The 26,366-nt window shown below is 36.4% G+C and overlaps 1 protein-coding gene across 7 annotated transcripts in view; it reads right to left on the bottom strand.

The window, feature by feature from the left end:
- EHMT1 (euchromatic histone lysine methyltransferase 1) overlaps window positions 1-26,366 on the bottom strand; it is a 293,851-nt gene that overhangs the window by 163,060 nt on the left and 104,425 nt on the right. For 6 of the 7 annotated variants that reach the window (XM_027849525.1, XM_027849531.1, XM_027849548.1 and 3 more), the window contains one exon: window positions 2,511-2,598. In XM_027849525.1, coding sequence (XP_027705326.1) covers window positions 2,511-2,598 — 88 coding nt within the window. Of the gene's footprint in view, window positions 1-2,510; window positions 2,599-11,950; window positions 11,970-26,366 lie in introns of those variants that run through there. The other variant, XM_027849528.1, reaches the window with a different exon arrangement.

The following is a 26,366-nucleotide window of genomic DNA, read 5'->3' as shown; positions in this document are numbered from 1 at the left end:
TCTTGTGTGAACAACAGAGAGAAGGTCAGTTTTATTGGATTGTTGATTACAGAAAGGTGAACAGTATGTAATGAAACTGGAAAGACAGGTTGAAGTCAGGTTGTAAAATGCATCACAAGCCAAAAACAGGAATTTCTATTTCATCGTAGAGGCAACAGGGAGAGTGAGAGAGAGTGAGAGAGAGTGAGTGAGAGAAAGAGAAAGAGAGAGAGAGAGAGAGAGAGAGAGAGAGAGAGAGAGAGAGAGAGAAAGTGTATGTAATATAGTCAGTTCTAAATACTTAAAGAGTATCACCTGGAAGTTGTGTGGAAGTGGGATTGACTTGAGGCAAGAAGACCAATTAGGAGCTTGCTGCAGTAGACTAGGTGGGAGGAACCTAGATTTCAGCAAAGTTTGTGATAAAATGTCTTATATGATTCCTGAGGAGAAGATTGAGAGATGTGATACACATGAATTTGGAACTGATTAGATGGTCAGCATGAAAGAATAACCATGAATGGTTTAATGTCAACTTGGCAAAAGATTTTCAGTGGAATGGTCCGGGGATCCATGCTTAGACTTATGCTTTAATATATAATCAATTACTTGGAGAAAAGGAAAGAGGGCACATTCATCAAGTGTACAGATGACACAAAGCTAAGAGGAAGAAATCACACTGGATGACAGTTAGGATCCAAAAATATCTTGAAAGCCTAGAGATTGAACTGAATCTAATAAGATAAAATTCAATTGGGAGAAATGTAAAGGTACAGTATTATATATTTTGATCTTGAAAGACCATACACTTTAGTCTAATACCTTAATTTTCCAAATGAGGAAACTGAAGCCCACAAATATTAGGTCCAAGGTCTCATGGATAAGTTGTAGACTTTGGATATGAACCTAAGTCCTCTTGCTTTAAATTTCACATTCTTTCTTCTACAAAACTCTGGATTTGAGGGTAAAAAGAATCATTTTCACAAGTATAAGACGAATAAAACATGGTTTGGCAGCCACTTGTCTGAAAAATACCTAAACACTTTTATGAACTGAAAGTTCAGTATGTGACTTAGAAGTATAATGTGACAAGAAGTATAATGTGACAGGCAAAAACATTAATGTGATCTTCGGCTGCATTTAGAGAGACACAGCCTTCAGGAGTAAGGAGGCCCTATTCCCTCAGTACTATGCCGGAGTCAGACCTCATCTGTAGTACTCTGGACAGAATAGTTTAAAAAAGCTACTGATGAATTGAAGAACATTAAGTCCATATTATGTGAGGATCAACTGAAGGAACTAAGGATGTTTAGCTTAGAGAAGAACATGATTCCTAATCAAGTACTTGAAGGGATGTCACGTCGGGAAGTGTGGCCAGGGGTAGAGCCAGGAGCAATGGGTGTAGGTTGCACAGAAGCCATTTAAGGAATAATGCCATTCATGGAAAAATCCCCAACAATTAGGACTGTCCTAAAGTAGAAACAACTGACTAAAAGGATTATGAGTTTCCTTCTCTGTCAAGGTCTTCAAGCAGAGGCTGGATGATCACTTGCTAGGTATGTTATAATGGAGATTCTTTTAACGTGGTTTAAGTTTAGACCAGACGACTACCAAAGTTCCTTCCAACTCTCAAAATGTAGTGTAATCCTGTGTTACTCAGATAGATAAGAGCCACCACACTTCCTTCCTCTGTAAAATGGTGACAAATAATCCATGCACAACCACACACAGACTAATTCTGAGGAAATCACTTTCCAAACTTAAAGTCTACAAAACAAATGATAATTATGCAGAGGCAAGAAGATATGATTTTGTAAGATCTCTTGCAAAAACATTTCATGAAGTACTTGATGATTAACTGATTATAAGCAGACTATAGGAAATATTAGTGAAGATGTGTTAGATATGACAATTAATATATTAAAACAATATGAACTACTAATGACCAAAGAAACTTAGGGATACAGCTAATTAACTTATCATTAAATGTTAGGTTCTCACATACAAAGAAAAATAAGTTCAAGGTCTCTGTGAAAAAGAAAGCTTTGGTGATCAGGCAGATTAAATAATTTAGCACTAAGGTCAAAAAAGCCAACCTCTTAACTAAGGTGGAGCAAGACAAAGAATCTAGACAAACTATAGCATCATATTTTAGTAAACAGTAAGGTAAACAGACCAGAAACTGCCTTTGAGGCCAAGAGCCTTTTTTGATTCTGTACTCAATACATACATACCTTACATAATTTCCATCCAGTTCAAAACAAAAGGAAAAAATACAATTAATACCATTTATATAAAAATATTTTTTCTTTTTCTCTCTAATTTCCATCTCATAAGCAGTAACTAGTAGTGTATATAGCAGGCAAGAAGCACCACTGTATACCCATTCAAGAAAACAATTTAAACACTTTCTTTTTATATTAAAAGAACCCTGAAAACTGAAACAATCAAGGTTTTCAGTGCTTAATTACCAATGTCAAATTCACTGACTCAAAAAATGGCAGTAAAGGTCTTAACTGAAAATACATACTTACCTTCTTCTTTATTGTTTGTGATATCTTTCAGCAGTTCAGTCTTCATGCAGGTATCCTTCTTAGTCTCCCCCTTACTCAACACTGCTTGCTATAAGGAAACAGAATAACCAAAATTGATTAAAACATGCAATACCAATAAACAATTCTAGCAAACATTTGAAATCCTACTTTAAAAAGAAGCCCAAATTCAAAATTAATCCTTTTGTTCCCAAACTACTTGTCAGAGCTACAAATATTAAACAAAAACACTTCCAAAGTAGTCTATCCTAATTTTCTATATTATGCGTGCCTGAAATGTGTTTGTGATGTCAAATGTAGACAGAAAGCTGGCCTCAGAATGAGGAAAGCTTGGGTTCAAGACCTGAGACACATAAGGGCAGGAGTCTGACCATGTCACCCCCCTACTCAATAAACTCCAGGGCTCCCCAATACCTCCTGGAACAAATTTAAAAATCCTTTGTTTGGCATTCAAAGCCCTTCATAAACTGTCTCCTCACCACCCAACCTTTCCAGTCTTCTCATACCTTATATCCCCTCCTCTCCCCCCCACCCTCTGCACCCTCTCCATATACTCTTTGATCCAGTGACACTGGCCTCCTTCTTACTCCAACAAGAGGATCCATCTCCAGATTCCAGTCATTTTCATTGGCTATCCCTGCATACCTGGAATGCTCTCTTTCCTCATCTCCTCCTCCTCTCCTTCTCTGGCTTCCTTCAAGTTCCAGGTAAAATTCCAGCTTTTAGAAGAAACCTTTCCAAATCACTTTTAAGCCTAAATACTAAATAAATAAATAAATTCTAAGATGCATTTCACTCTGCTGATTATTTCCAATTTATCCTGTTTGTCTGTATATAGTTGTATGCATGCTGGGACTATCTTTTGCCTTCCTCTGTGTCCCCAAGGCTTAGCACAGTGCCTGGCACACAGGCACTAAATAAATGTTTCCTGACTGACCAACTGGACTATGTGACCCTATGCAAGTCACTTAACCTCTCAGTGCTCTAGACCACATGTGTCAAACAGGCAGCCCAAGACCTACAAAACTCTAGATTAAAATATAATTGAGAAGTGTTTAACAAAATAAGTAAAAATACAACAGAATACAGACAATGTTAATATGTGGCTTTTAAAAGTCACTATGTAGCCTGCAGGGATCCATATGTATGGTTCAATGGCCCCTTTTCTATGTGTTTGACACCACTATTTTAGCTAGCTCTAAAACTATGTAATTTGCAAAGAGCTGCTGATCTGCATTGGTACAGGAAGTTTCCTCTTTGAGAGTTCTCTATACCACTGAAATCACAGGTCTCAGCCTTACAACCATCACTACCAGCAATACATACCATTACCAAAATCCCAAGGATATTTCCCTGCTGAAAAAGCCCACAAAATTTCTGAAGATCTTTTTCAAACAAACACACAATAGAGGTATATTTCAAGTCTATGTAGTCAGTCAGCTGCATCAACACAATCAAATTAATAAAACTTTTGAATATCTACTATCTACCAGGCACAGTATAAGGCACTGTGGGAGATACAAAGAAACAACAACCAAAAAAACCTAGCCTCTGCCCTCATGAAGCTTACAGTCTATTAGGATAACTATACATAGGGATAGTGATAAGGATAGGAACTAGCTCTATGATTTCACTACTATAGGGAATGCCTGGATCAGGAAATCTCCCTCTACAACGCAGGCTAGAACTTTCTCTGAAACTTATATAGTCTTAAAACACTTCTGAGAGAACTAAGAGGGTTCAGTAACAAGGTCACCAAATGAATATGTGTTAGAAGCAGGACTTGAACCTGGAACTTCCTGGTTGCTAGGCTAATTCTTTACTATATCATACTCCTCAAAAACAGTACATAAACAAAGGAGAAGATAAACAATAAAAGAGAAAAATATAATTCAATAGTTTTCAAATAACTTTTAACAACCTCTTGAATTAGTTGGTACAAGTATTATTATCCCTATTAATACCAAATGAAGCAAACTCCTTCTCCTTAATGTCAATGCAGTGATGCTGTACAGCTTCCAGTCATGGAAGTATACATAGTATCCTAAGAATTAAAGTATTCAGTCATTAAAAGTACAATAAAGAGGCAGATAGCAGTCTTGAGTAGGCTGCTGAATGTAACCAAAGAATTATTTTCATAGAGCCTACAATATAAGTATATCATTGGAGAAATATAGAATTGGAAAAGAAAAGAGGCCAATGACCTAGCAAGAAGGATGAATAACTATGAAGAGCCAGTATATTGTACTGGTATCCATGGAATGCCAATGTCATGCAGGTACTAAGTAGAAGAGCTGGAATCAGAACCCAGGTCTTCTTACTCCAAATCCAGTGCTCTTGCTCACTATGCTCTTCTATAAACCTGAATCATGTCTCTGGCTGTGAGGCCCAATTCCCAAATTTCTAAAATTAAAGTGAAATTCCCTAATGGGAAGCCTACCTTTAGAATTCTATCTAGGATATTTCCTTCTGCCTCTCAGGTCCAGAATACATAAGTTTCTAGATACAAAAATTGCTGATCTTGATTTACCCTGAGTTTTTTATAGAGTAAGATTATATACACAGCACTTTCCTTTTATCTGCTCAAGATATAAATTCCCCTTGTCCTAGGTCCCCTTAGTCTACACAGACATGGCCTTTGTACCTGAAAAGCCTCAAACACACAGATTCACTAGAAACACTAAACACTATCTAATTGATATTTCAGAATAGTCAGAGTTTACATACCTGAGCTTGCCCTTGGACTAGACCCCTCTGAAGCTAGGAATCCCCAACTACTTTAGGATAGTATTTCCATTTTTTCTTTAGAAAAGGTTTTCTACACTATTTAGAAATCATTGTTTGATAAATAGTACCCTACTTCATGGATTTTTGATATCCTCAATCTATGTATGCTTTCTGCTTATTCAAAATGCAGATCATCCTTGCCTTCTTGTCTTGTCAGATTCCTGTCAATTTCCTTCCATAAGTCCTCCACAGAGGAGCTACCAAATATGCCATATACTTTAATCTGGGCCTTGAGGATAACAGTGTGATACCTGTCAAGAATACTGTCAACAAATGGATAACACATGACATTTAAAAAGACAGATCAAATGTTATCACGACCACCTGAAAGAATATAAGAATTTAGTTTCACAAAGGCCTGGCAAAGTCACTTGGTTAGAAGTTAACACCTAACCTTAAGATCTGACTAAAATGAAGCCAGCTATATAGGCAGAATGGAGGCCAGGATAGTTGGACAAGAATCCCAGAGGAGGATGGTCTAAGAGATCATCAGCATGATTACAATAGAATCCACCTTACATATGCCATGAGCTGTATTGTCTTGTATTACTAAATTTTCCAATGCCATTAAAGAAGCCAATGGTTTTTCAACATCTACAGAGGGTATCCGTATGCACTGCGATAGATTTTCCGGACCTTAATAAATACTTTGGAGATTCAAAGACTTGCCTCCTCAATGCTCTTAATATCAGAAACCTAATGAGCCTTTAAAATTCTTCAAGAGTCACAATCCTTCACAAGTTAACTCCAACTCAAAGTCTTTGATAATTTTCCCAGCTGTTAAAACTCTTCAAATTACCATGTGTTTGCTTATCTGCACACCTTGTTGTATTTCCTCCCAGAAGAATGTAAGCTCCTTGAGGACAGGAACAGATTTCTTTTTGATTTTGTAGCCTTGTACTTAATAAATATTGGTTAAATTAAATCATCCTTGGCTGTGTTCCTCACACTACCACTAAGCAAGCTTACTGTTAACAAAATAGTTTTAATGTCAATCATATGAAGACAGTTTACTTCATTTTTCAAATACTAAGTTAGTGGGGCAAAAGCAAGTACTTCCAAGCTGAAAGAATTTCACAAATGCTGCCAATGATGGTCTATGCTACCTCAGAACTAGCCTAACTTAGCTTTAGCCTTACAGAAAAGCTTGTCACCAGAAGTCTGGTGACCAGGGGATCAAGTCTTCAGCCACAGAGAGACACAAACAGAGAAAAAAAAAAAAAAAAAAAAAAGGAAAAAACCCCCCAAAGGTTGGTAGGCCCTGGGGGGGGGGGGGGGAGGGGGGGGGGGGGGGGGGGGGGGAGAATGATAAGAATCACAGATTTCGTGAATTAATTTAACTATGTATAATCTTTGTTCAGACACCTGAAAAACAATATACTATTAAAGGAATAGGAACTGGATCTGTAAATGCACTGGTACAGAGAATGTCAGTATGAGGACATCCCCTCCACCAACAGAGGTTGGAACCTCCTCTGCAAGTTCTAGTCTTACAGAGTTGCCCAGAGCACTCAGAAGTTAAATGACTTGTTCAAAGTCACACAGCAAGCATGCCTCAGAGGCAGAACTTCAACTCAGGTTTTCTTAGTTCCAAGACTGGCCTCTATGTCATGCTTTAAAAATAAAGAAACAATAGTGACGTACTTGGTATAGGTGAAATACAAGACATAAAGAAGTCAAGGCTAAATGAAAGATGGCTCAAAGAATCTCCTCAAAGGAGCAAATTAAAGGTTTTGGTTTCATGCAAGGTAGAAAAGCATAGCAGCCTTAGGCTTGGAGACAGGTTAACAGACTGGTTCTAACATCAGGGTAATCTAGGTAATTATTGGACAAGTCATGTAACCTTTCAGTTTCAGTTGGTTCTTCCATAAAATAGGGATAACAGTACATGAACCTCGTAACTTCACAGACTGTCATGAGGAAAGTAATCTGTAAACCTTAAAGTGTCATATAAATGAGTTAAAGCAATGACAGTCTAATTCGTAAAGTCAAAAAGAAACATTTCATAGAATATGTGTAACTTCTTAAAAGCACAGAGAATGTTATAGTAACTTGCACAGAGAGTCAATTAGTCAGCAAGCATTAAGCTCTTACTATTTGTCAGACACAATGCTGAACATACTAAGCATAGGATTTAAAAAAAAAAAAAAGACAAAAGTGAAGTCCCTGCCCTCAAGGAGCTCACATTCTAATGGGGGGTAGGGGAGTGTTAGGGAGGAGACAGCATGCTGACAACTATGTATATACAATTTACATACAAGGTAAATGTTAGGTATTCTCAAAGGGGGTGGGGGGTGGGGAGTTTAGAATTGGTTTCTTGCTGAAGACAGGATTTGAGTTGATTCTTGAAAGAAGCCAAGGAACCCAGGAGGCAAAGGTGAAAACACTCCATATATTCAAAATAGCCAATATACAAAAGTCAAAAAATGGAATGTCACGTGCAAGTAACAACAAAATATGAATTAACAGCAAGAAGATCACTGTCAATGGATCACAGAGTTCAGGAAGGGGAATAACTGAAAAGGTAGGAAAGGGTCAGGTTGTGAAGGGTTTAAAAAAGTGCACAAATTTCATATTTTTGCCATGGCCCAGGTTATGTATGCTGAAAGGGAAAAATATTTGCCATCCTAGAAAGGAAGGTAAAATTTCTTAACATTTCTTCTACACCTGAGTAAATTTGCGACCTTTAGCTCCCTATCGGGCCCAATCAAGTTAAAACGTAATTGGAAAATGTTTAAGAAAATGAATAAAAATATAATTTAACATAGATAATGTTATTTTGAAATATTCTAAGTCATTATGCAGCTACAGAATCCATTTCTATTTGAGTTTGACACAACCATTCTATACCATCCAGGTTCGGGTTTTTTAAGAAAGAAACTTAGGAAAAAAGGGATCAGCAAAAGCAAAAAGAAATCCTGGCCTCTTGTCAGGTAGTTGGAGAAAAGCATCTGATTCAAAGGTGAAAGGGAAAAAGGATCACTGACCAACTAGAGCTAAATGAAGTATGTAGTTCTTCCTAAAGATGAGACCTGGACACTCTGAAAAGGATACAGCTGCTTGTTCTCTGAGGAATGATAATGTGAATCCACAGGTGCCATCGAGTGACACATCACCCAATTAAGGGTCAGAAGAGGATGGCAGTGCTGATTAGTCACTACATTCTGAGAGCTATTATTCAACCTGAAAATAACAAGAAAAGTTTCCTGTCATCTAGGATATCTCCTAAACATGATGGAAAATCTCTTCAATTTGTCAAAACTGTTGAAGACAACCTACCCTCTGTTTATGTGAGCACTAACGATACCGTCAAAAGAAATCTATAAAACAATGTTAAGAATGATGAAATTTTGGGAAGAAACTAAAGAAATGTGAACACACATATATTTTAATCCCTATGGCTGAACCTAGGCTTCAGAAGAAAAAGGAATGGGTAAGAAGTGAACATCTGATTAACATGTCTGAGAAGGAAATTTGAATTTCTGGATCACAGTTGAAAATATAGGAATGACAGATAATTTGGGCCAGGAATGGAGTATACCTAAAGAGGGCTGGTAAAAATGAAAAAGGACAGAGGAGGGGGAAAAACAGAGAAGAGAAGAATCTGTCTTATATATCCACATAGCATAGAATATAATCTACAGTACAGGAAGGAGAATAGGAGAGATGACTAGAAATAGTGTGCATGGAGGAGAATAATATGTAATAATGATAGAAAGGTAGGCTATAGCAAGGTTATGAAGAGCTTTAAAGGTCATGCTGAAGAATTTATATGTAATCATAGAAGTTAAGAGTCACTAGAGTTTATTGAGTGGTCAGAAATGTGCTTTAGGAAAATCACTTTGATAGTTGTACAGAGGACAGACTGGAGAAAGAAGAGAGTGAAGGCAAATACACTAAACAGAAGGCTACTGCAATTGTCAAGGCAACACTCGAGGGCCACAGAATAGTGGCTATATGAATGTAAAGAACAGTTAAAGAGATTCTGTGGCAGTAAAAACGACAAGACTTGGCAACTGACTAACTAAAAGTGAGAATGAGAAGTAAAGGATGATACTGACATTGCAAACTTGAGTAACTAAAAGGATGGTGGTATTCTCAATAGATATAGGAAAGTTTGGAAAAGGACAGGCTTAGATGGGAAAATAATGAGTTGTTTTGGATATACTGAATTTGAGATGTCTTTGGGACATTCCGTTCAATACATCCAATAAGAAGATAATGTATTTATATGTGTCTATCTGTACATACACACACATATGCATGCATGCACATGCCCATGTATAGCCTGAAAATGTGTTGGTCCCTGGGAAGAAGAATTTAATTAACATATGACCTAAATGAGGAATAAACCTAGGTCAAGCCAACGGTTATAGGACAACAGAGAGCAAATGGCAACTACACCCTGATGGTCCAAAGAGCTAAAGAATAAACATACTGAGTGATTAAAAGAAAAACACCTGTCTATCCCTGGTGATTCCAGGAGAAAGCTAGGAATTATAAATGCAGGTAGATCCATTGCTTCATAAATTTCAATGTATGTAGCTTATCAACATACTGCATCTTCCTCTCTCTTTCAACATTAACAGAGCCCCAGATGCAGCAAGCCTCCTGTGATTGGTTAAAGCATTTAGTTCCAATAACACATTAATGAAACTAAGGTCACAGGTTCAATCTCCATATGAGCTAGTAGCCTTTGCTCTGTTACGCAGCCCCAGAAAGTACAACTGAGAATGGCCAACCATCTTGTACTAGCATTGCCGGAGTGGGGAGGAGAGGGTGACAAATTGGCAAAAATTATTTAACATTGTCATAGAAAAATTCAAAAAGCATAACCTAATAATGATGGATCAAAAACATCCTTTCTATATATGAAAATGCTGCAGTGCAAGCCAGAATACAATGCTAATTTCTCTAAGTTAAATGGCTTTATGATCAACTCCAAGGAAGAGTATAGATTTCTGCTGTATTTAAATTTTCTTGTATGAAATAGGGCTTGAACAAAGTGGGCCATCAACTATAGTCTTTTAAGTTATTTTTGCCATGTGAAGACTTCCAAATAAAGCTCTTTCTTCTATGACCTAAAAGTGAGCTATCCTGACTATTTCCTGAGATATTACTTGGAGTTTTCCATGCCTAATTATTGGTCAAGATTTTCTAGCCTATTTTCTCTCCTTCATGACATTAACACATTCTTCTAGAAAAATGAGAAAACACTAATACAAACTTCTCCAAATTCTGATGTAAATCTAATTTAAAATATTACTTATCAAAAACTGAAAAACTACAAAAGTAGGGAGTATTAAGTACAAAACATTAGCTTAAATTAAACTTTCCAAGAAACATATATCACCTTAAATAACAACTACCAATTTCAGTCATTTTAGTCTCAGTAGTATTTATTTCTCCCTGAAATAAAGATAGTGCCTAGCTATATGCTCTTGTAATTTGCCAAAAACAAGTCCCTTTTCCACCCTACTAACTCCAAATAAAGTTTCCTACCAGTGCTAACATGAGACACAAGCAGTAGGCACTCAATATAAGGTGACTGGTTTTTTTTTTTAATTATCTAGTATCCTAGGCATCTCTTCTTATCCCATCATTTAGCAATCTGAAAGGTAGTTGGAATGTCACTACTAAATGTTTTCTTTCATTTAAAAAGTGATTACACAAACTCACATGTTTATTACACTTCCCAAGTTCCTAAAGTGACTTACTCTAAGTAACTCTTCACAAAGATACTCATCATAAAACTAGGCCTAGGGAGGGTCTCTGGCTCTTCCAATGTTGATGTTACACTCCTTCATATTCAACATAAATTTTGTTCTAACCTCAAGTCTTTCAACTTTTATACAGGTATCATTTACATACAGCTTATCTAGCCATTTTCCTAAGTTCTTTAAGTCACAATAAATTTTGGTACCATCGCTCCTAAATAACATATTACCTTCTTCAAGAGCAAGAGCAGGTCTAAAAGACAGAAAGCTTTCCTTATATATTCTACTCAACAAAGACAAACTCAGGACATATAATGGGGGATTTTGAAATGGTAAAAGCACCAAAAAATCAGTAAAAGACAAAGATAGCTTCTGTTCATTTCCCTAAAATAACCAGATTCCTTACCAAACAAAACATTTTTACAAGGTTTTCCTGACAGCTTTTTCCAATGCCTATCCCTGAACCAACTCAAAATGGCACTCATTAACATTAAAGAGAACCGTTCCTGTCATTTCCTAAAGACAATCACAACCCCCATATTACATCAATTTGATATATTTTTGATATATTTTTGTCCTGTGAAAAGAAAAATCAATCATTGGGTCAGTGATCATGGAAGAAGCAATACCAGTATTTGAAATCCAGCTCCCAGTTAGCTACCACAAAAAAAGGGCAGTCTTCCCCTTACTGGCCTATCAGAAGTCAGCTCCATCCACTTCAGGGAAAAAATACTTTCCAACATGAAGACAGTATTCAGAGTTCTACAGAACACACACAGCCACATATACAGAGCCACATACACACTTCTCTCTCCTCCAAAATAGTCAAGTTTTTTAACTGTTCAACCATTTAGCCCAGCCATCCAGCACAGTTTCACCTAAAACTTGTTAGTAGCAACTTTGTAGAAGTGCCAATACCTCCATTTTTTCCCCTTAAATTCAAAGCAAACTTCCCTTTTTGCTCACACTCCACCATGCCCCAATCTGTCGTCTCCTGATTGGCAGAGAAATTTTATACCCTCCCTCCTAGCACAGCAATGTCGGCTTCAACAGCAGCCCCAACAAAAGCCAACTGCCAAGCATAAGCTGCTTCAAAATAAAAGTCCCCATCGCTCTCCTTTTCCTGTAGTCGTCAATCTCCATACCACTGACTATAACAAAACGATTTCTAATCTTTATCACTATATCGATGTCACAAAAATTATGTACCACAAAGAAAATAAATCATTTTGTCCCTCTTTCTTCCAGGAAACCTTAAAGATAAACAAGAAAATTGATGCTTGCTTCTTGCAAAGCCTTCTAAAGGCCAGTTTTACTGAATGGGAAAATCCAAGGACTAAAGACACACAAGGACACAGGCAATCTCTCTCCTTTTTTTTTTTAAACTAAAGATGTAATTTCCAAAGCTCAAGGAACCTAAGCAAGGGACGGAGAGGAGGGGATGTGAGGAGACTAGTGGCTACAGACTATTTCCAATTGTAGAACTAAAACATGTCTAGGTAGGGTTTTCTAAATGGAGACAATTCCTCAGCCCAAGGAAGCATTTTCACACCTTCTCTATGAATTGGAAAAGGGAATCTCATAAGTAGCTAGGGTTTAAAGCAAAGGAGATTGATTCTAGTCAAGGAAATAAAACAACTCAATAGAAAAATGGTAGTACAGTAGATACTAGTCCATTCTCCTTACCTCCAGAAAGGAATTAATCATAACATACATATCATTCAAAATATAAGAAAAATGTGATCTTATTTGTCATAGGGCAAACCCAGAGAAAGTGTGCTTTCAGACAATGGTCCAAAAGGGTTAAGGAAAAAAAAAAAACACAAACAAAAGTCTAATGTAACAGGGAAGGGGTCAATATGAGAGACAGAGGAAGAGAGAGAAGAATAGAGAGAGACACAGAGAGAGAGCTGAAGACTTATCCTTCCTTCCATCAACCATAAAATATATTTAAAAGAGTTGTTGGATTTTTTTTTTAAACTTAGTCTTTCCTTTAACATTCAGAGATCTCCAAAGATACATCAGTCTAAAAAAGAGAAACAAATGACAGAAGGATTATTGGTCTAGGACTAAGAAAGCCTCCAGCAATACTTATACTCACACCCATCCACCACTCAACCTTTTTCACTGTTACCCTCCCTTCAAATAATCTCCCTTCCAAACCCCTACTAAGTCTTAAGTCACTGGGCCTGAGCTAAGGAAGGAAATTCTACTTCAGGAGCAACCCCTCTGTGGAGTACATCAACAAGACAGTACTTCACATAATGTGAAAAGCATTAACTTTTCCAGATAGTAGAAAATCAAATATGAGAGGAGAGGAAAACCATTTGGTAAGTTCCATACAAAGAATTAACACAGTCATTTATTTCTGTAAATAGCCACCCCCTCCTTACTTCCTTTTGCCAGTGAGTTGTTTAGGAAGCAAATGGTGGCAAAGGAAGCCATGTTGTCAACTTTTAATATTTCTCTAGGAGCAAATGCACCTTGCACCTACCTATACTCTGAGGTGGCGTCACCCAATTCAAAATCCTGTTCACTAAAGGGCAAACTACTTCCTTGAAAGGCTCTGGCAATCATGTTCACTTTAGCTTAATAAAACAAATAAAACAAGATGATATCTTGTTCAAAAAGTTTATTCTGAGATCAAGTTCATCAATAAAAGGACTAAAGTTTACTGTTCACAAAGAAAACTACCTGTTTTCAAGGCGCTACTATCATTTTTTGGTTATTAAAATCCTCCTTCCAAATTCTCTTTCAAAAGAGCTACAAGTCCCTGCATATTAAAGCCCCCAAATGAAGAAGCACATGCATAAGATTATAAGAGACTTTTAATAATAGACCTAATTTATGACCATTGTGTTGATTTACAGAATTAGGATTTTGTACATCCTCCATCTCCTCGGTACAGACAAAGGCTGAGGTTGACAGAGGTAGTATTATTTAGGCACTTTCATTATCTTTCTCAAAAAAGGGTAGCATAACAAAAGAGTCAAATTTTACATGGCAATCAGTGCTATACACCGAAGCTCAACTTTCTCCCATCTACATCAAGCAATCAATTTTTGAAGTTTATGAACAGGACACTTCAATACTTCGAATAGGAACTGAGAATAAAATGTGTTAAGACAGGTAACTGAAGCAAAGCAATATATGCAAACAAATTTAGAAGAGAAAGCATGCCTGCATTCCAGTTCTCATCCAAATACTTGCTTTAGTTCTTTTGGTTAAAAGATCCACATTATGACAATTCCAGAAAAACAGCTCCTTCAGATTTTCTCCTCTTTACCCTCAGATCATCAGGACACACTCAAGGGAATACAGGAGTTGACTTCATTTCCAACTTCAAAAGCCAGGTTGCCATAAAGGGAAAGTGCCTTCCCTCTCAACGCCTGGAATTTCTTGGAATTTCCAGGCCTTCTTTTATTTATAGGCCCTCTTAAATACAAAATCCCAAGTCAAAAGACAGGGAGAGGGAAAAGAAGGGGTAAAATGAGGACGTCAAGTAGCAGCAATGAAGCCTCTTACAAAATGAAGAAAAGTGTGGGGGAGGAGGGGAGATGACTAATGGGGGGGTGAAGAAGAAGAATCCTCTTATAATTTAAGTAGAAACACAAACCCCCCCCCCCCCCCCCCCCCCCCCCGTGCTAAGGCACTAGTCTTCTGAAATATGTTCAAAGCAAGACATTCTCTTTAGTGCCTATCGTCCTTTACAAAAAAAAAAAAAAAAGGAAATCCTCAGAATCTTTAAGCCATGGACAAGGATTTAGTCCCTGAAGTATTGTTCCTGCTCTGTCATTAGAATACTGTAGCCAGGTCTTTCAATCCCAAGAATTGCACTGAATTAGATCATCTTTCTCTGATCACCTCCCCCTACAGGCTGTTCTGAGCATGCTCAGCTCAGCCTTGCACTGCCATTTCATAACTGCATTGTTTACAGACACACGGTGACCTGCCATTTTTTGACAGTAAAATAGAAGCTAGCATTTGCAACACTAATGTTTCTCAGTCACAGTTAATATACAGGCCTGTTCAAAAAAAGTTCTTTCTTTATAAGGCCACAGTGAATTGCCTTACAATAAAAATTCAAAACTACGAACATAATTAAAATCCTGATGAGCAAATTCTACTGCTGAGAATGAACTGAAGAGTTTTTTTATGTTAAAATCTAACCATGAAATAACCAAGTTCCACAAAAGCGAGCAATAAGCCAATTCTTGGGGGACCCAGAGGGAAAGGAAGATATGGTATTCACCATCTGTACTCTCCTGGGCAGGTCAGCCAGAGCGTAACTACCTCAGATGTCATCTAGAAATCCTATATTCAGCCTTGATATTTTTCTAAAATATTGTTTAAGACAGGAGCCTGAGCTGGAGGTGGGGGCCTCAAAGAGAAGTTACTTCCTGGTTCTTACCAATTTTTCCTTAAATGCAAATTGAAAGATTTAGACACATAAAGAAATCAGAAAGCCTAAGCAGCAAAAATTCCCAAGAATGATAAGTATATCTCTGTAATAATGCCAAGCTCCTAGAAAGAAACATCTACATTTGCTGCCTCTACTGCCTAACCACCCACTCATTCTCTATCCCCTGCAATCTGCTTCCAATCCCTCAAATGAAACTGCTCTATCCAAGGTTAATAGCCATTCTTTAACTGCATGATCCAAAAGCCTTTTCTCAGCCTTCCTCCTTGCCTTCTGGGATGATTTTCATACTACTGATCACCCTCTTCTTCCTGGGTAGCCTCTCTTCCCTTGGCTTCTCTGATTCTCCTGATTATCTTCCTGTCTATTCCTTCTCTGAGTTCCTTTACATGGATGAAGACATGGATAGCTCAAAATCCCTGTCTTTCGTAGCCCAGCACTCTCATCCTGGCTGCACTTTCTGAGGGTACCATACATGAAGAGAACTCCCCAACTTATCTATCTATCTATCTATCTATCTATCCACATACAGAGAGACAGATATACATATAGATATAGAGATAGAGATAAAGATGTATAGATATAGATATAGATAAAGATACAGATATCTTCAACACTAATCTCTCCTGAAAAACAAATACTTAGCTCTTCAATTGTCTGATATCTCCTTCTAGAGGTCACATAGGCATCTCAAACAACATGACACAAGAGAAAGAATGCTGGATGAGCAGTTAACAGACAGGTTCAAATCTGGACTCAGTCACTTACTACTACCTATGGGGCTTTAGGTAAGTCACTTAACCTCACCAGGCCTCATCTATAAATTGAAGGGTTTGGACTAGATGGTCTCTAAATTCTCCAACTCTAAATCTATGATCCTACATCCAAAAGAAAGAACTTATTATCTTTTCCTACCTAAACCTTTCACAGAAATTTCCTATTTCTGGTGAGGGCACCTGGGTTCATAAACTCAGAATCAGTCTTGACTCTCTTTCCTCTCTCCTTCTACTTTCATATTCAACCAGTTGCCAAATCTTGCTAAAGTGTGGCTCTATGCCATCTTTCATATCTGCACCCTTCTCTCCACTCATATGATCAGCACCCTGATCCAGGATCTCTCACCTACACTCTGTGTGTGTGTTTGTGTGTATAAAGTCACAAAAATAATCTCTCTAAAGTTCACATCTCACCATTTCACTTCCACGCCCCTAAATGTAATGCTTACATGATAAAATACAAACTCCTTAACCAGGCACTTAATGCTCTCCGTAATTAACTCCTACTTACCTATCCAACCTTATATTATACTGCTTCATTTTGTGAATCCTACATAGTCTAACCAAAAAGGACAAATTCTCTGACCATCATCTCCTATCTCTGTACATCCATACAAAATTTTCCAAATGCCTGAAATGTATACCTTCCTCATCTCTGCCACTCAGAACCACTGTCATTATCTTCCTTCAAAGGTCAGCTAAGGGGCTACCTTCTCTGTGAAGCCTTTCTTAACAGAATCCTCTGCCCCCTCCCCCCCAGGAATTACATCCCCTTCTCCCTTGAATGTAAGATCCTCAAGGGTAGAGAGTACTTCCTTTAAAAAAAAAAACAAAAAACACCTTGCATGTAGTTCATTAATCAATATTTGTTGAGTCTTTGCCGAATTGAATTATAAGCTGGCTAAGACTTTCAACTGAACCATTGTCCTCTACCTGATGAATACACATTAAAGGCTGTAGTTACTTCAACAAGAATAAATCTGGAGTCGAAGTACTTAATGCATTAAAAATCCCCAAAGATACTATTTATAGGATGTAGATGTAGAGCTAGAATGACATCAAAGGACATCTAGTCCAACCCCATCATTTTCCACATGTGAATACCTTAAAAGGGTTAAGTGACTTGCCCACAGTCACACAGGTATTAAGTATCCACTCACATTTCCAGGGAAAAATAGTTACATACAACATTTTGAACCTAGCAGCTTGTCTTCTCAAGCCTCTTTCCCCATCCTACTTCAAAGTCAGTTTTTTTTTTGCAAAGCAGAATAGAAAATGGAAAGAAGAAAAATACAAGGGGAAAAAAAGCTTTAAGTCTGGCTCTTGGACCATCAAAATTTTTCTTGTCATCACTTCAAGTTTTCCTTCAGTCCTATTACACCACATTGCACAATGACATCCCAAAGTTCACTATGACTGAAGCCTATCTTCCCATTACCTTTAGTCCATAGACTTCCATTTAAATGAGTCCCTGGAATCAAATTTGATCCTTATGTACCACAAATTTATACTCAAACATAGTTGGATCCCTTTGGAAAAAAGACAAATAAGCAACATACAGCTAGAAATATCTTAAATTTCAACAGAAAATTAATCTTGGCCAAAAAATCTAGTTGTTCCAACTTCCAAGACAATAAGATGCTGTTGGAAATCAAGTAACCAATTCTAATCTTATAAAACCACAAAAGAAAGACTCTTCCATGAGTTATACATACTAGTTCAATACTGAACTTAAATACAGAATTTTCTTTTGAAACAATCCAAAAAGGATCACTAAATGGAATGTTAAACTCACAGCTATGCTTAAGAATATATTGCTGCAGCAATGCAGTACTTCAATAAAAATATAGACATGAAGTCTATATTTATATTACATATTTCAATTGAGATACAACTAATATCACTAATATCCAAAGTTTCATCTAAGTGTAGCATCCTAGGAAGTAATAAATTCTGTAGTATAAGCAAATAAAAAATCTCTATACAGTTTTAAGATCTGTACACTTTAATAACTTTACTTGTGGCGATCATTAAGAGGCAAACTAAACTTTCTTCTTCTGGCTGCCACACCAAATTGGTCAGCCATAAGACACATTTGCCACAGAATCTAAAATGAAAACACACTGTATATAGTTATATAATGGACATTAGTAAATTTGCTGTTAAATACAATACATAAATTGTTTTCCTTGGATCTTTAACTTCAGTTACGTAGGAATTAGTATGGAAACCCGGGTTCAAATACCATTTACCTGTGTGACCTCGAGCCATTTACTTTACTGCTCTGGGCCTCAGTTTCTATCAGTAAAACAAGGAGGTTTAGATACATGACATTTAAGACCCTTTTCTTCCCTTAAAATCAATGATTTTCTGATTCTGTAAGTCTTTAAAAAGACCCTGGATTTATTTTTCAATAAAATGGTCACTACTGTTTGGCCTGCTAATTCTTAGAAAATCTAAGCCATTTTTATATAAGTAGGCCTTATTCTATCATTAAAGTTTTTATATAACATAACATTCCTCATAGTCTCTTAAGCTCATAGAAGGTTCTTGCAAATGACTTAATTCAACCACCTTATTTTACACATAAGAAAACTGAGGCCCCTGAAAGATTAAGTGCCTTACTGAATACACCCTGTTTAGTGTCAAGTTCACTGCTCTTTCAAATCTATCACACCACATCGCATTGTCCTGCTCCATCTGTTTCCTCAAGTCCTTGTACCTACAACCTGAGCTAACAGGTTCACTTGTAATGGTCGTACTTGAACCTATGATTTCACAGCAATGGTGAGGAACTCCCAATGTTGAAACAGCCTCCAAAGATATATATATATATATATATATATATATACACCATACATTGTGATATACATAAACAAACAGTGAGCTTAAACAGAAATACATAGGTGCTCTAAAAATTACAGGATAAATTGCTGGTACGAAATTAAGATGGTCTTGATACAATCTAGAATGGTAACATATACAACTTTTTAAAGATAAATCCTTAGCAATGCTAAATACTTTTATAAATAATTATTTTAAAATACAGGAAAGAAAGTAGGAAATAATTTAATCAGAACTCTTTAAGTCTACCACATTGGACTCTGGCAATGCAAGAAAGAAAGATGTGTCAATGGTTAAATTGTTCTCTACAGACTGACACCTATGACAAGTTTCACCATCTAATCCACCCCTTTTCCATCCTCCCATCAGTTCAGAAGTCAACTTGTAGACTTCTTTGACACAAACCAAGGTTATAAGCCAAGGCTATCACAGGGCTCAAGGACAGTAGGTAATACCTATTTGCATGGCCTAGAATCTTTGTGGAAACACCACAATTCAACCACTGTATTTTTTAAAGTTTTCACCATAACAATAAAGAGACAATTTGCAAATAGATTTGTATATTTAAGATATATTTCTCTTTCTTGGTTAATTTTTTAAAATACATATAAACAACCTACAACTCCTCCTACCACAATGTCACTGCAACAAATTAAAGGGAACAGATGAGGAGACTCTTAGATTTGTTTATTTTTTCATTTCAAGTTGGGAAAATTACACACTCCGATCTGTACACAGATTAGTGACCTAGTACAGAAAACCCAAGTAGGTAAATGTCACTCCAACAGCCATCTCCTTCAAAACAAGCCATAAATGTGACTTGCCCAGATACCAGTTTATAATAGGAACACTGCTGTTCTGCTACACACCTTGCATATGGCCAAGAAAGGGGGCAAAAGAATTCAGCCATGATTATCTCCCTCTCCCCTTAAAGGTTTTCCACCTCTGATCAAAATGTTGTGGGAATAACCTGAGGGAGGAGGTTATTTGTGACAGATGGAACATGGATGCAAGCCACTGTACCTGCAGGCATCTGTCGTCTTCTTTTGATGAAGACTCAAAGAGTTGCATATTCCAGATCCTCATGAACAGTGATTCAGTTTCTGCTCATGTGATAAAAGCTCCCTCTACAGAGTGAGCATGCCCAGTGGAGACCATTTCACTGTTCACTCCAGACTGCAGCCATTTCACAGAGAACTTGCAGGTTTAGGGGCTTCCATTGGAACAGCTATCATTTCATGCATCACAACACTTTACTCTACCCTGGTTCCTCTACTCCTCTCCACTGACAGAGAAAAAAACTATGTGTCAATAATAACAATGCCAAGCATCAAACTTCTATGACCTAAAAACATCCTCTTAAGCCACATAATATGTTCTCTCAGAGCTCTCCAAGAGTTAGCCCTTGCCTGCTAAAGATGATCATTTCAAATAACATTGGAAATGACTAGCACCAAAGGACAGATATAGCAGTTAATAATCTGCAGGACAATAAAGACTAGGAAGCATATACACAAGTTAACAAAATAATTTACAATATAAAAAATTATTTTGAGATTTGATATACTAAGACTACAGTTAGGAACACAGGGTTTCAGGGTTGGGAGGAACTTTGGAGATCACCAAGACCAATATGATCATTCTACAGATGAAGAAAGAAGTCCAGGAAAGTTAAAGGTATATATGTAACAGATACTGGATTTGAATCCAGATTTTTCTATTTCAAATCCACACCGCTGTTTTAAGAAACTTTAAATGCAATATGACCTTAAATAACTGAACCTTACTACGTTCTACAATAATAATTACTGGTAGCCGGGAAAGGAGGACTGTAACTCTGACAACTTAACTGACCTTGGACATTTGTAAGTACTATAGGTTAAATGAAGAATTTTCAATTCCAATTTCTCTTAATCTTTGTTCAATCAAATAATAAAATAAAAACTCTCTGCAACCTTAACTTGATTTACCAAAATTCTCACTAAAACGTCCTGAAAAATTCACAAGAACATTCTTAAGCATAAATTTGCCTAGAATCAATTCCAAGAAAGGGAAATGAAATATTTAGAACATAAAAGCACATGGGGCTTAATATGCATTTTGCTTTAAGTTTATTTCTTGAGGGGAGGAGGGGGGTCTCTATAAAAGGGAAAATCATTTCAGAGTACCATGTGTTTTACAAATTTATAAATATTAACAAACTTCACCAAATAAGATCTAATCATTAGTTTTCCTCAAAATCTGTAGCATATATGCTAAGTGAATAAGAAAATGGTATAGCTAAAAATAAAAAGTATTATGCATTAGAAATCTGTAATAAGTTTAAAAGAAAAACTGTGATTTGTGTAACAAAGCTTACAATTCCCAGAACCAGGTCTGAAAGGACAGCAAACAAGATACCCTTTTCTTCTTAGCACATTTTTGAAAACATGAAGGCGTCCAATTTTACCAACACAAACCAGAAACAAATAATTTCCAATTGCCAATAAATGGTCTATTTGACCATCTTGTTCATGCATGTGTACCAGGTAGGAACAGTTAAAACAACTACATGAATCTTCCATATGTTGCATCAATAATAACAACAATTCAGTCTCTCTTGGGTTCAAAAAAGTTTTATCACTACAAGGTAAAAATGTTCAGGCCCATATTGATAACTTAGAGGCAGAGAACAATAAAGAAGCAGGAAAGTGTATTTAAAAAAAAAAAAAAAACCTTGGAATATCAAGATAAAGAAGATATAAGCTTATTTCTAAAAATGTTATTCTATTAGAATTATTCTATAAATTCTATAACTGACCTATAAAATATTAAGTGAATCCTGGTTAATTTCTGCAAAAAAACTTTAAAAACTAGTAACCCCCCCAAAAAAAGATAGCATTCATTCTAAATCATCAAATACAATGCAAATAATCTAGAAGGAAAATGATGGGCCTAGACTTACTAGTCATCCTCTTTGTTAACAGTAAAATATATAGGCATTATTATTATCATTCAAAGCCAACAGTATTTTTATCAGCAACATCTTTTTAAAATAAAAAACTATGAGGGGAAAAATCACTATAGATTTTAATCAGCTTCAAAATCTCAAGCCTTAGCTACAAACAGTATTACTAGGATATCAGGACCTCAAACATAACAAGAGGGTGGCAAAACAAAACCAGCTTGCATTCAACTGAATTTGCTCAAACCATTTTGATCCTTATACTAAGCAAGTGTCCAAAGTTACAAATGAATACTATACTACACAAAAGAACAACACCCTACAGCTCAAAGAAGGAAAGGGGTGGGGGTAAAATCTTCCTTTGCAATAAATGTGTACATTAGTTCAAAGTTGCACTACTGTCAATCAGAAAAAATATATTAACATGAAATTTAAATACACATGCTGCCACACACAACTCTTTTGAGTTCTGCTGTATTTCCAACAAAATCAAACTTGTAGTTTTATCAAAACTTATTCTTAGACTAAGATTCTGGTTGCATATTTTTATGGTACTTAAGTTTTCTGGAGGTTCAAATAATTCTTGCTGCTCCCTTGGACAACACATGAACAAGTTTGCTGTAGACCACATGACCTAGCTCCCTCTACAGGTTCAAATGACAACGTCAGTTTTTTTTCTCAGAGGAGACCATTTCATCCCGGTGGTAGAAACTGCAGCCATTTCATAGCTAGGGCATAGAAACAAACACCTTCTACATGGCTCCTGAAAAACCTCAAAGAACTTTTTGTTTTTCCCCACATTCTAAGCATTGCGACAGAGTCCAAAGCAGAATATTACTGATATTTCAGGCATAAAGGTAGGTGAGGAACTTAACTCTTCGATGACTCCCCTTACCTAGAACTAAAGCAAACGATCAAAGCCATTTTGGAAAGCTGAACTGAATGTTACTAATGGCTTTCTGGTTGCTAATAATTTAAGAATGAAAAACAGCCTTCTGTATTCAATTGAACATATTGAGGTGGTTACTCCTGCATATAACTTGTGTCTTCCTGTCCTCCAAAAGCATTTCTAGTGGCTGTTGAGGAATGATATGTCACTTGTCTGCTTTTAAATGTTATCTGCACAGTCTATAAACTATATTATTTAAACTTCTGGCTCAGAAAGATACTCAGTGTTTGATGGTGTTTTCAGTATTTCACAACTAAGAAAAGAACATCACAAAAAAAACTTGTGGTGGTGTAGGACAAAGAATGCATTTTATGTATTGAGCTTTTATTTAATTACATTATTTTCAGAATTTTCAGATCTGTGAGTGGAGGAGAAAGGATTATTTACCTTTTAAAGAATGGCTAATCTTTGTTTTCAGTAGAATTCACATTTATAAATTCCTTTTGCCTTTCAGGCAATACTTCTGTCCATCAGATAATTCCCTTCATCTGACAAGATACACTTGGTGTGAAGAGCAAGAATTTAAATGGCAGAGGTAACAGCTCTCAAGAAATAGAAGCCACCTCCTTATACAGGAAAGACTGGCATATGGAATGTATTTGGGGACCTTCCCTGAATTTTTAAATAGTCACACACAAAGTAAGCTCACTACAAATTGTCAACAGGGATGGGGAAAGAGAATGACACATTTCATCAATTCTATCTGACAGAGCTACATTTTCCAGCAGAATTTAAAAAACCTTGGGGAATGACCTGGAGATCCTAAATTTAGAAATTCTGGCATCCAATGTGGCCTTGAAAAGGCTATTGATAGAATTTAAAACAAACTTCACTTGCATGGGCTGGGATTTTTTTTAAAACCCTACTGTGTGCACCATATGAAAGAAACCATTTTGAGCTTTAAATTTCTATGAATTCTGAATGTAAAAGTCCTAATGCTAACAAGACCTCCTCCAATCAGTGTAACATCTGAAATGAGAAATCAAGATATGTCCATATGTACATATACATATATGACCATAGAGTACATTTTACAAGATAGCCGATTTTTTTAAAACAGTAAAGCAAAGGGGGAGGGGAGGTAATTGGCTAAAATAATTTTAACGGGGGGCAGCGACTCAAAAAAGGATTTCAGAGGAAAATCTTCTCACTACCTCTCATCTGTTCTGTTCCACTGCTCTCACCAAACTCACATTCATCCTTTTCAAAAACTGACAAACCAAAATATTATTTTTGAAAAATTTTTGCATTCATACTGCATATCATTCACCTCACATAGCAAAGTGAATGTAACACAGTGAAATTTAAACATGTTGCCCAGCACTGAGAACAATACCTGGCACGTAGTAAGTACTTAATAAATGCCTGTTAACTGATTTATAGGCAAAAGTTAGTGTCCTGTTAATGAAGCAAGGCAAAAATACTCCCAAACCTCTATGTAACTTGTCACAAAAAAATGGAAAGTTCTATCTAACAGTAACTATTTAGTTTTGATAAATAAAATATTAAAAAAAATACCTATTTTAAGTAACATGTACCTTCTAAAAGCAAAACCTAAACCTGCGCCTTGCTTGTAATGTATCACATAAAAATGCACTTCATGTAGACATATATAAAATGAATTTTAACATGATATAAATAAAAGGAATTTAAATGCAGTGAATTATAATAATAATATTGATTTAAAATAAACACACCCTAGGCAAAACTCATGTTTACAATGAATAAATCTGCAAAGAAAATTATCTAACACTAATACCAGTATATAAGTCTCTGGAAAATAAGTCACTAAATCCTACAAGTTCAGTAACAGGAAATTTTTAACAACTATTTGATAAGTTACACTAAGAGATATGCTAAAAATACAATATTCCTTCCCCATTCTGAGAAATAACTGATCAGGGAAATGACCAACAGCACTAAATAGATAGCATACAGGGATATATTTTGCTCTCATTTTTACTTATGCATTAAAAAGGCTAAAGAAGTTCATTATGAACAAATCAATTACCACACCACCACTTAACTCAATCCTCCCCCTGCAAAACCCACCACATTCTACTGTACACTTTTCTCAACTGCTTCCTCAGTTCTGCCATAGTTAAACAAAAGCCTATACACTGGCTATACTACAAGTTCCTACTGTCAAACAATTGCCACTTGATGTTCACTGCTGCACAGTATTTCAAGTTATTTCAGTACATATTCATTAAGCCTAAAAAAGTAGAAGGTCTTTAGCAAGGCACTCAGGACAATAAGATAAAGTAAGACACTGGCCTTAAATAACTAATAATCTAATATGGGTGATAAGATTTGAGAATAAATAACTATGGCATAAAGCAGAATATGACAGGGAAAAAACAAAGTCCAAATAAAATATAATTAGAAATCTGAGAAGGAAAAGATCATTTCCACACAGTCAGCAAACTCGTATAACGTGATTACTGAGTTAAGAACCGAGGATACAAAAAAGAAGTTAAACAGCAATCATTCTAATATGGAAGACAAGTACATAAACAAGAATATGCAAGATATATGCAAAGTTGATAGAAGGTAACTTGGATAGGATGACATTAGTAGCTGAAAAGACTGGGAAAGAAAGGATCCTGAAGAAAGTGGTTTCTGAGCTAATTCTTGAAAGAAGCCAGGAATTTGAAGAAACAGAAATGAGTGAGGAGAGAATTACAGGAATGGGGACAGCCTATATAAAACAGCATGGAGAAGGGGAAATCATCCTCATGAATGAGGAGCAATACATATATACCAGTACAACATGGAGACAAGTGATGTGAAAGAAAACAGTGAAAATAAGAAGGTACCTCATTGTGAAGAGCTTTAAATATGTGAAAGAGGAGTTTACAGCTGTATCTTATCCATAAGGTAACAGGAAACTACTGGAATTAAATGGAGGGAGGAATTATGGAGGGAGACATAGGCAAACCTACACTTAACAAAAATAACTTTGGCAGCTGATTAAAGAGGGTGAATTGTAAGGGAGAGAGCCCTGAAGGCAGACAGAACAATTAAAAAATTACTTCAATAATCCAGGACAGTAGTGGCTACGTGAGTGGAGAGAAGAGGACCTATATAAGAGATATTGGGAAAATAGAAATGACAAGAATTGGCTATTAGACTGGGTATGTAGAAAGAATGAGTGTAAGGCATTAAGGATGAGAATGAGGCTGGGTTCCTGGGAGGATGTAGTGCCCTCAACAAGAATAAAGCAGTTCAGAAGAAGAGGAAGCTGAGGGGAAAAGATAATGAGTTCCATTTTGGACATCCTGAGTTTAAGGTGACTACATGACATACAGTTCAACATTTCCACAAGACTGGAGCTCAAGAAAGAGAATAGGAAGATAGATAGATAGATAGATAGATAGATAGATAGATAGATAGATAGA

Source organism: Vombatus ursinus, unplaced genomic scaffold, assembly GCF_900497805.2.
Source record: "Vombatus ursinus unplaced genomic scaffold, bare-nosed wombat genome assembly UNPS02000580.1, whole genome shotgun sequence".
In the NCBI taxonomy this organism is placed as follows: Eukaryota; Metazoa; Chordata; class Mammalia; order Diprotodontia; family Vombatidae; genus Vombatus; species Vombatus ursinus.
The sequence above is the reverse complement of the archived record's forward strand: the minus strand, read 5'-3'. Positions and strand labels throughout refer to the sequence as shown.